Source organism: Pygoscelis adeliae, unplaced genomic scaffold (assembly GCF_000699105.1).
Source record: "Pygoscelis adeliae isolate BGI_AS28 unplaced genomic scaffold, ASM69910v1 Scaffold458, whole genome shotgun sequence".
Taxonomy (NCBI): Eukaryota; Metazoa; Chordata; class Aves; order Sphenisciformes; family Spheniscidae; genus Pygoscelis; species Pygoscelis adeliae.
In genome coordinates this window covers 802,284-812,864 of record NW_008825352.1, presented here as the reverse complement: position 1 = coordinate 812,864, position 10,581 = coordinate 802,284, and the positions used below count along the sequence as shown (strand labels likewise).

At 57.0% G+C, this 10,581-nt stretch overlaps 1 protein-coding gene across 1 annotated transcript in view; it reads right to left on the bottom strand.

The window, feature by feature from the left end:
• The window catches only part of VAC14 (Vac14 homolog (S. cerevisiae)), a gene marked incomplete at its 3' end in the record, with an annotated part of 63,661 nt that overhangs the window by 17,530 nt on the left and 35,550 nt on the right, over nucleotides 1–10,581 (bottom strand). The window contains exon 14 of the mRNA XM_009330384.1: nucleotides 5,319–5,451. Within this exon, the coding sequence (XP_009328659.1) occupies nucleotides 5,319–5,451 (133 nt within the window). The remainder of the gene's footprint in view (nucleotides 1–5,318; nucleotides 5,452–10,581) is intronic.

Genomic DNA, 10,581 nt, shown 5'->3' with positions numbered 1-10,581 from the left:
TCGGCACCCCTTCGCCACCAAAGCCGACACCGACCAGCTCCGTACAGAACCCCCAGCGTATCCCTCATTATCTGAGCCTGTGGCTAAACCCCCCCATCCCACTCCCTCCCCAGAGCCCTCCCCACTGGGATGCTGGCAGGCCGCCCTTCCCTTCCCGCCCCCCCCAGACAGAGAGCAACGGCCCTGGGAATGCTAGGCAGGCCAAGCAAGAAGCCATTTAACATTCTCCTCACTGCCTGCCTGCCAAGAGCATCAGATGTCTGAGCTCTGCAGGACATGCCGGCCCTCCGCTCCCCCGCCCTCTCCGATTCCCCATCCCGGTTAGCAGGTTCAAACCCACTTCGCTTTTTTCCCCCCCCTGCTTTTTGGGGGAGAAAGGGGTGTCGCATGGTCAGCCCCAGCCTCTCTGAGGCAGAAAAGTCCCCTCCCTGCCCAAAAAGAGGGGACCGGCCACCCCAGCCCCACGCCAAGGGCATCACCGTAAAGCTCTTCATGCACCCGAGGTGACATGCCGGTGTTTGTCCCCAGCTCTGCCCTCTTTGCTATCCAGCCCTCCGCTGGCCTCATCCCGGCAGGACTTTGAGACTTCAAGGAAAAGGCAGGATTTCCAGCCAGGTGAACTTTTCCCGTCTGCAGGAGCCATAAACCCGCGGCCCCATCACGAGACTTGGGATTTTCCAGCTCCCCAGCTAATGCCATAAATTGGCCGAATAACCTTATCTGCTCCAGCCTACGTCTTCCAGAACGGATGGAGAACCAGCCCACCCTCCTGGCCGCCCCCCACGGGGTTCAAGCATCCCCCAAAAAGCGAAGGACCATCCCCGGTCCAACGGCCAAGCCCCGCCGTGTGCATCGCACGGGATGTGGCTGAAAAGTCACCCCAGGGGCCCCTTCCACGCGGCTTAACCTCAGAAAATGCCTCATGAGAAGGTGCTAGGCAGCGGGGAGGTTTATTTAACGGCTCTATAAAACAAGCTGAGACAACCCCTGCGCACGGGCCCCTGCCTGGGGAGCAGAGTGCTGACTCACGCGTCATCTACGCCCCCAGCGTGCCACTGCTCGGCGAGAAAATGGCCTCTCTGGGCTTAAAAGTTAAGCCCTGCACTTCAAAGCATCCGCAGACAACGCGCACGGGGATGTCTCCAGCCACTCGAGCACATCCTGTAGCCTGGAGGGTTCATTTACCGTCCTGGCAAAGGTACATCAGCCACGAATGCCTGAGCTGCTCCATCTGAGAGAGCAGCAAAAAGCCAGCGAGCTAAACCGGCTCCCGGAGCTCAGACAGACCCCGGGGACAGCATGGGAGCCGCACAACCGGCCCTGGGGAGGGGCGAGCGGGGAGAAGATGGCTCCTTCCAAGGGCAGCAAGCTGCTAGGGCAGCTAGCCCCATGCTCAAACCGTGCTCTGAGCAGCAACACTGATGTCCGTGGGGTAAGGCTTAGCCTTTCGCTTAACCCCCCCATCCCATAGAGCTGGTACCAACAAGCAAGTGTTAAAACCAGCCCGTAAACCTCAGCGTGGGCTGAAACGCTCGGTGCCGCTCCGCTGCCTGCCTCCTGACCGGCCGAGCAGCTTTCCCTCCGCAGGGTCCGTGCCCGGAGGACAGACGTGCCGCTCCAAGGAGCCATGTGATGCTTTGGAAGCTCCGCTGCATTTTTCTGCTGCTCCAAGCCATCGTCAGGAGGCCAGCAGCTGAATGTGAATATTTGCTTCTTGCTTAAGGGCTCCGTTGAGTCCAGGACGGCCACGTGCCAGCTAGGGCAGATAGCTCCCAATTAGCGAGAGGGCTGGAAGGTCTCGGGTCTGCTCATCAAGGTGAGAGGTAACACTGAGCAACAGCTGATGCTCCTGCCTCCAACAGCCCTTTGGAAGCCACCTTTGAGTGCAAACACGCCTGGCTCGAAAGGAGAAGGCAGCGCTTTGAATTCTGAGTTTCGAAGGCGGAATAACTTTACTTGGCTTCCAGCCTAAAAAAAGTCCCAAGTGACAGAGAGAGAGAGAGACCAACCCCCAAAGGAAACCCTCGTCTGCTGCGACGCAGGAAACTGATGCCAAGCCAAAAAAATCCTTGGAAGAGACCATGGGAGCAGGTTTGCCACCTCTCCGGTTCCTCAAGGGGAGAGGGGTGGAAAGTGTGAGACTCTGGGTGATTCATACCACTGGAGCCCCCTCGGCACATCCCTTCACAAAGAGGGTCCCTCTCCCAGACGGTCATGAGGCATCTAAGCAGCTTTGAAGAAGCTTGAAGAGCCCTTTCCTGGATGTTTCCCTTCCCTTCTCCTCCTGCCGGGGCTCAGCGCAGTGTGTGAGCTCCGCCGTGGCTGTAGGCTCTCCCTCCGTGAGGTCCCCTTGGGTGGTGGCACGGACGAGGCATCACACCATGGTTTGATCTGGTGATGCCGTGCTGGATCCCACTGGGGAAGGCGACAGACCAAGAAGGGCACCTCCAAGGGCACCTCTTGGATGCACCAGCAGCACTGGCAGAGGGACCACGTGCCAGTGCTGGGTTATCCCCTAGCCCACTGGCCCCAGGCAAGGGAGAAGAAATGATCTGGGTTCTTCCTTACGAATGGCAGAAGCTTTTGGAACTGTTTGCCTGTTACTGTAAAGGCAGCTTGTGTTTCCATTTAGTTCCACCCTGTCTTCTCTGGCAAACCATCTCGAGATACCCAGTTTGGGATCGGGATCACTGATGGTGAGACCACCCATCAACAGCCCCCACCTCTGCCCGGGAGGGCTGTGGGTGCTTCTCCCACCCATCTCCCAGTGGCGGGCAGGCACCGGAGCAGCTCTGCACGTCTCGGGGACCACGCATCCCTAACAGAGCAAGAGACCTTCCCACCTCCGTGGGCTCCTGCAGAGATCGCCGCTCAAACCACACTCCCGTCCTCAAGCACGGGACGTACCGTAACCTCTGCCTCCAGGACTCCGAGGATGTATCAGGAGAGAGGCTAAAGTCCTTTTCGAGTCAGCAACCGGGCATGATCAAGCCTGAGCTGGGTTAGAAAATAAACTACCTTTAACTGTAGACCCTCCGCCTGACCTCACGGACCTTTGAACTCGCCCACTGGCACCGTGACAGGGAAAATTGCTGCGCTGTGCTTTAATAAAAACCCTGTCCCCCGTTTCCCTTTCCCCTGAGCACTCATCCTTCAGCTGGAAATCATTGCCTAAACTTAACAGGTCTATTTTCCTTCCCTGCTTCGCCGTTCCCGGGCCGGCCGGCAGCAGAAAGGGGAGCGGTGGTCCCGGAGGGGAGGGGAAGATGATGGGTGGTGCGTGGGGAGCAAAGGGCTTGTGCCGGCGGTGGGGGAGGACCACGCTTTAGCATACGCTGTCTCGGTCTCTCAAGCATCCCCCTCGTGCTCTCCAGCCCAGGACGAAACATCACCAGCATCTCCTAAGTCAAACACGAGGCTGGCTTCTCACCCCGCTGCGCGGAACAGCTGAGCTGGCTCATGGACAAGGGAGGGATGTAACGTGGGAACGCGCATACGGCTTCAATTTGAAAAGTGGCTAAAAATAGCACCACGGAGCTCCCACGTTCACTGGGTCTCTCCGGCAAGAGATCAATCTTTTCCAGAGAGTCCTGTAAAAGTTTCCCTCCTCTATTCCCATCTTGCTTTTTCTGGAGGCAGCAGAGATGTAGTTAATACCAGCGCTTCAACCGCCATCAGTAGGTTTCAGAGTTAATCGCTAGCACCCCAGGGCACGGCTCACCCCTCCCAGAACCACCGCTTTGGCTCCAGACCTGCATCTACCCCACGTGAGCCACAACGTGACTTGACAAAGGACAGTCGGGGGTTTTTTTTTTTGTTTGTTTTTTGTTTTTTTTCGCTTCACCGGATTTTTGGGGGCATGAGTCACTGTAAAAAGCCCCGGCTTGCTGCCGGCCCCCCCGGGCTGCGGGCGGGCTGCCGGGAAAGCCGGCCCCGCCAGCCAAGGCTCACCCTGCCAGAGCCGGAGGGAAAAATTTGAGGTGGCCGCGATACGGGAGAGCTTTTAAATGGGACCCTGCCCAGGCTCACGACTGCTCTAATTGTCCTGCTCCCTTAACGAGGAATAGGGCTGCTTCCCCTGCCAAGGGCTGCTCAAACCAGGGGCTGCGCAGACGGGGGAGAAGAGAGGGGACGCTACGAGTGGGATATTTCCTCTGTCTTATTCCTAGATCCCCATATGATTAAACCCAACATTTCCAGACTCCTATCAGAAGCAAGAAAACATATGCTCCGCTAGATTTTTTTTGGGGGGGAAATGTAATGTATTACATTAAAATTTAACGCAAGTGGGGGAAAACCTCTGAGATCCTTGCGCTGCAGCCCGAACAGCGGCTGCAACCCAGCCCTGCCCACCTTTCATCTCATTTTTGCAACCTGCCATGCTTCGCCTCGACGTTCATCGCTCACGGGATGAATCCAGCGGCAACTTTGCAGCGCGCCCTCAGGCTGCCCAAAGACTTGGGCACAAACTGCTGCCCAAGCGGGTACAGCTCAACACCCGGCTCGGCATAGCAGATTTTGAGAGCTCTGCACACTTTATTTTCCGATCGCGGTGATGGGACCCCCCCCATCAGTACCTCGTGCACCCCTCTGCCTCCGGAGAGGCAGCTCTCTTCTCCCATGGGAGCATGGCTTGGGTTTCTCGCTCTCCCCACGTTCATTTTTGAAGCCACCTCCCTGAAAGCAAGGGAGGAAAACCCAGGGTCGGGTCCTGCCCCCTCCTCCCACCGACCTCCTCACCAATTTCTCCACCTTGCCTCTACTGCTAAGCTCATTATTTCCCAGCGAGCCGAGGCATTGGTGTCCCTTCCCCCAGGTTACACTGCATCAAAGACGACGCCCTGCCCGCTGCCACGATGCTTGGCTTTCCAGCCTCCTCTGCAGCTCCTTAAAAAGCCGAAGCAAAACCTACCAACTCCAAGCATCGAAACACGCAGCTTTGGAGGACGAGACTTTTGCTGGGCGAGCGTCACGCCGAGCCGGGTGGAGGGATTCACTCGACCTGGCACCCCGAGCCCAAGCCTGTCTTCGTGCTCCGGCTGGTCTAGTTGTTTCTTAATGGAACGGGCTCTGACAATACTATTTAATAAGAAGCTACTTTGCCTCTGGGCATGGGAACGAGAAATACGGTGCCTCGACATGTGAAAGGCAAGTCCTGTTTGCTCTAAAACCATCTGCCGGCGAGCGAGGGAGGCTTGTATGAAACGGTTTTGGCTCCGAGGGAGCTCGGTGCTTGGGCTGCTCGACCCCGTCATCCCCAGCCCACCCTGCCCGGGGCGTGCTCGGGGGCTTCGGTGAGGCTGGTGGGATGCTCTGACCTGATGATGAAGGCTCCTCTGGTCTCCAGGAGTTTCCGTTCGCTGCTGAAGCGCTTGAGCAGGTTGATCATGAACTTGTAGAAGTAGGAGTTCATGGTGGGGGTGGAGGGCGAGCACTCCAAGGCTTTCATACCTGGGGAGGCAGGGGGAGGGGAGAGCAAATTAGAGCAGCCGGGGCCCTCTTGCCAAAGCAGTCTCAATCGGAGAGCGGACACCCAAAATACGGTCACAGCACTTGGCAGAGGAAGGTTGGGGCACGAAAAGAACATTTCCAAGCCTTGTATAACCACACCTGCTCGGCCCAAGCAGAGCCGGCCCTGCCACAGCTCTCTCCATCCCAGGGGAAAGCGTCTTGTGGTGGTCCCAGCCCCTCAAGCAGTACGCAGGGATGAAATGGGCTTTTTGGGAGATCATCCCAGAGCCATTCAGCTTCAGTAGCTGATAGGAGAAGGGAGCCCGAGGCTCTCGATCAACAGGCAATCCCGTCTCCTCGGATACGGCATGTACACTCATCCCAAAAACCAGATTGCTGGTGAACTGAAGAGCCTTTAATCCAGCCCCACGTGCCACAGAAGCCCCAAGCCCAGTGCGTGCGCAGCGGCAGACACGCCGGGTCACGGCACGGCCACCAGTTTAGGCTCGGTGACGTGACGCCCCCCGAGCAGGAGCCACTTGGTGCAACAGTGTCACATACACCGTGCCCCGGGGCTGGCATAAAGTACTGGTCAAACCACAGCAGAGCCCCAGGCTTAGAGATTGTACCAAAAAATGGGGTTTTTTTTTCTTTGTTCTCTGTTTGCAAAAACCCTTTATAAACAAAAGCAGTTGAAGGTTGGGAAAGGGAGACTGGCACGGAGGAGCAGCTGTCCCTCCAGCCTGGAGCATCCCTGCTGGGTCGGGGCACAAACCCGCCCGCTGCTTCTGCAGCAGCCGTGGTTTCTGCCCAGAAGGCAAACAAGGTGTCGTTTGGAGGCAGCAGCTACCACTGATCACATTTATAAGTCTCAAAGGCAGAAAATTACAGGTAATGAGAGTGGCCGGACTCTCCGAGCAAGGAAGGTGCGGGAAGTGCCCCGGTCAGAGGGAAGGGGGAGGACGTGAAAGCAGAGAGAGGAGAGATGGCAAGGAGAGCTGGTGTGCTCAGGAGAGCCTGGCTGTGCTGCGACACACCCAGACCCAACGCACTTCCAGGACGCAAGGCTCGCTCCTGTCTTCTCCTTAGGCACTTCGCTTGGGGCCAGAGGATTTCTAGCAGTATGGCGAAGGGATGCTTTGCACCCTCCTGTCGCGCGGGGCACCCGGAGCTGGCAAGCCTCTGCTCACAGCCTCTGCCGAGCAGCCAGCATCCCCCTCTGCACCTCTTGGGGCCACAGATTCACTCTTGGTGGGCTCCTATTGCTCGTTTAACAGCAAACGGTGCCCCGGGTTGTAAGGTGCATGGGCTGCTGCCGCAGGCGGCTCTCGGTTCTGCGGCACCCGCTTGGTAAGACGTCCTAACTCGGTCCAAGACTATTCGCAGGGCAGGTAGCCAGGGAAGGCTGGCAAAGGGGCATCTCCCAGCTCAGGGTACGCAGAGAGCATTAGAAAAAATATCCCTTCAAACGCACAAGTGCAGGGAGCTGGCAGGTAAAGATTGCTTTTCCCACAGCGAAACTACAGGGGAGATGGTTTATTTAACACGCTCAATGCAAATGTTTGGAGAGAGCCTTTTAAAGGCGACTTTGCAACACGGGGAGCCCTCTCTCCCTTAATTCCTCCTACGGAAAGACCATGTCTAACCGTGGTAAGGAGGGAAGCTGGCGCACACGAGCGCCCCAAAGGTTATTCCCCCCACCCCTAGAACAGCCAGTAGCTGTAGTGAGCTTTCCATCAGCTCACCGAAGGAAACCTGAAGAGTTTGATTTATGTACGTTGTCTGCTTCTACCGAGACCCAGCAGAGCATGGAGCAGCCAATTAAAGACGCAATCAAGCCGCCAAAGCCCAGGAAAGCTGATGGAAAAGCCACTGGGCTGTTTTCCACCCTGCCTGTCCCGGTGACACACACGAGATGCAGACGTGGGCTCAGCCAGAGCAGTTTCCTCATGCTTGCATTTAGCATCTGAGAGGACATACGCAGCCAAAGAAAAAGGAAAATAAAATACGAGGTTATGTGGACCAGAACCTGGTGTCTCCTTCCCGCTGGAGCCATGTGTTCACCCCGCCTTGGTGCATCTGAAACCCCAAACCAGGCTTTGAAGCAGGCATCTCCCAGAGCACAAGTGTTCACCGTAGCATCGTGTTTCCCCTCAGCTGCGGGGGAAGATGATCTGGGAAAAAAAAAATAGGATCTAGCTGAGCCGATGCGCTCCAAAACAAAGGTGCGTTTGTTCGAAGGCAGGGAGCACCTGGCGTGAAAATACAGCCGTGCCCCACGTGTCGTCACTACAGCTGCCCAGCACTGCTCAAAAGCGGGTTGAGAAGAGACACGGTCTGGACAAGGCGACACGGAGCAGCTCTGTCTTCCCAGCACGCCTGCCCGCGGCTCAGCCTCGCATCTCCCAGCCTGTACCGTGGGCAGAGCCTCAAAAGCAAGCATTGCTTTTCTTTCGGGTGCGGAGGGTGGGGAGCGGAGGTGAAGAGCAGATGGAATCCGTCTTTCGAAGCTGCAAAAGTGATATTTTTTTGTCCATTTTTGTCAGCAGTGCCGAGGCATCCAAACCAGAGCTGCGCTGCAACCCAAGAGCTAGGAGCAGGTAGGACATCACACCTTCACCCCCACCCAGCTAGTAATGCCCCAACGTTGTAGCTTGCCAGGGAAAAGTCTGATCTTGGAGTTTCTCCCTTCTTAAGACCCTCAAAATTGTCTCTCTGAAGCTCACAGCGTCAAGGACGGCACTGCTGCCGGGGCTGGTCTCTCTTGGCAGGAGCACAGGCGCCTGCAGCGGCTCTGCCATCGCTCCCTCCGCACGGCAAAGCCAGCTTTGTACCTCACCACCGCCTCGCATGCCTTCCAGTGACAGCCCAAACCGTTACACATCCTAAAACACGTCCCAAGGGAAAAACAGGAGGAGGCAGCAACTCTTCTGCTCCCTGAAAGGTCCGGCGCTCCTGTCGCTGGAGTGCCAGCAGCGACATGCACAGGACAAAGCCCAGGAGCCATGCGGCTGGGAATGCCGGTGCAAGACAGTCCAGCCAGAAGCACCCTCAGATCCGCCCTCCCGAGGTGGTGCAGCATCTCCCCCATCTCAGACTGGAGACTCGGAAGGACCCGCCGGGTCAGCTGGGTATCCAGAATCACCTCGGAGATCAGATCCCGGCTGCAATCTGCAGGACGATCAACTTCCAGCCTCCAGTTCTGTCATCTTCTTCCATCGACCCGCTCCCGAACCTCCGACCCTCCTGCCCAGCCTGGAGGAAGCCGGGCAGTTGGTCAGGGAGCTGGGAGCAAGGAGGGACCGGGACACAGAGACGGCGAAAACAAGTCTTAGCCCTGTTTTTTTTAGGAGAGGAAAGCGTGATGTGACCGTCCGCATGCCCCAGGGGATCGCTTCATCATCCTTTGCCTCTGGGAGCATCGAGACCGAACTCCAAAGGGATCATTTCTCCATCCCTTGCCCACCCGGTGCCCAGCAGCTACGCCTGCGTGTCCCTAAGGAAGGTTTCCACCACGGCACGCCGTGCCGGAGCAGCCTTGCCAGGGCTCTCCAGGGGTAACGCCGGGGGTGAGAAACCAGCGTGTAGGAGTATCCCAGGCTGCAAAAGGCGCAACCAAATCTCAGCTGGAGTTTAAAAGGGCAATACTTCTTCCAAGCAGGCAAAAAGTTTCTCTTGCAAAACCTCCCAATCCTCCAAACTTCCCGTTTGCTCTGCGTTTACAGGATGTCTAGGAAGCGGCTGGCACCTCGTTTGCCATCGTGTAACCCTTCCCGGCGCAGCCCGGCGCTCAGCTCATCGCCCCGTGGGTTACGGCTCAGCGCAGCGGCATCCCAGGCTCGACAGAACCGTAGGAGCAGCTTGTCAAGTGTTTCTACGAAGTACGAGAGACAAGCAGAGAGAAGTGTTATGAAAACTGTGGCTTAATTAACCGAAGCTTGCACCTCTCCCCCTTCACCCGAAGCGACGCTTTGCAGATCCATAACCCGCCAGATCGGCTGTTAACGTGCCCCGAGCGGGGCTGGTGGCACATCACGGCTCTGCTGCCTTTTTTTTTTTTTACTGGCATAGGGGAAGGAGCTGGAAGAAAGATCCTTGCTCAGAGGAATGACGAAACTCAGCCCAGATATCAGCTATAATAGGAACGAATGGGAATTTGGGGCCCACGGGCACATCAGAGCAGTGAAACAAGAGTCGGTAGAAACAGCCTGCGAAAGGCAGGTGGAAATAGCAGCTCTGTGGCCGAAATGAGTCCACACCGGCCAGCCAGCCTGGACCCTTCCCAATGACTACACCATCCTCCTGCAGCCCGGGGTGCTGGGCTAACAAATCCTTTCCCGAGGCAAGCTTCACAGCCTGGGGTAGAGCCAGGGACACGAGCGGGCTTCTTGCAGCACCTAAGCCAGCACCAGCACCCATCCCCCCCGCCCACGGGTGCTAGCTCGAGCGGAGCGGCGGCGAACGCCTGCCGAAAGCCCCGGTGCATCCCCCAGCGCTCACCAGCGGTTTGCGCCATTCCCAGCGCTCGCGCGGCCACACTATAAATCAACCGAGACAGGCAATTAGGGATCTATATTAAGACCCTTATAAATATATATTGTATAGCAGCCTGGAACATTCGGGCCGTCTGGCTGCTTGATGGGCTGAGCCGTCTTGAGACCTACAGTGGCCAAGGTGTCCCCAGCTTGCTCCGGGGGGGCCTGGCAGACTCTTGACACGAACTTGGCTTTTCCTACCTCAGCCGCAAAGTGCCGAACTTCATCCTGGCAGAAAACGCAACTTCCGCTAATTTACCATAATTGGTTTCAAACTAGCCTTAATTAAAACCGGCGCGGACTCGCTTAACTCCCCTTTAAACCAAATTTAAGTAAGATTGGACCAGAACTGATTCCTTTCCGAAGCCAGTTAAAGCTGGGTAAGCTGTTTAAGAGTATCCACAAGGGCATTTGCGGCAGTTTAGCTAAAATGATTTACCACAATCCCTAACTGAAGCAATTTCAGCTCGGATATAGGGAGGGCGAGCTAAGGGCTGGCGGGGCCGAGCATCCTTCCCACCCGAGCGCCTTCCCCGGGGCATCACGTTTCCAGCTCAGCCCGGAGAAGGATGTCCCTCGGCTCCCCCGGGGGCGG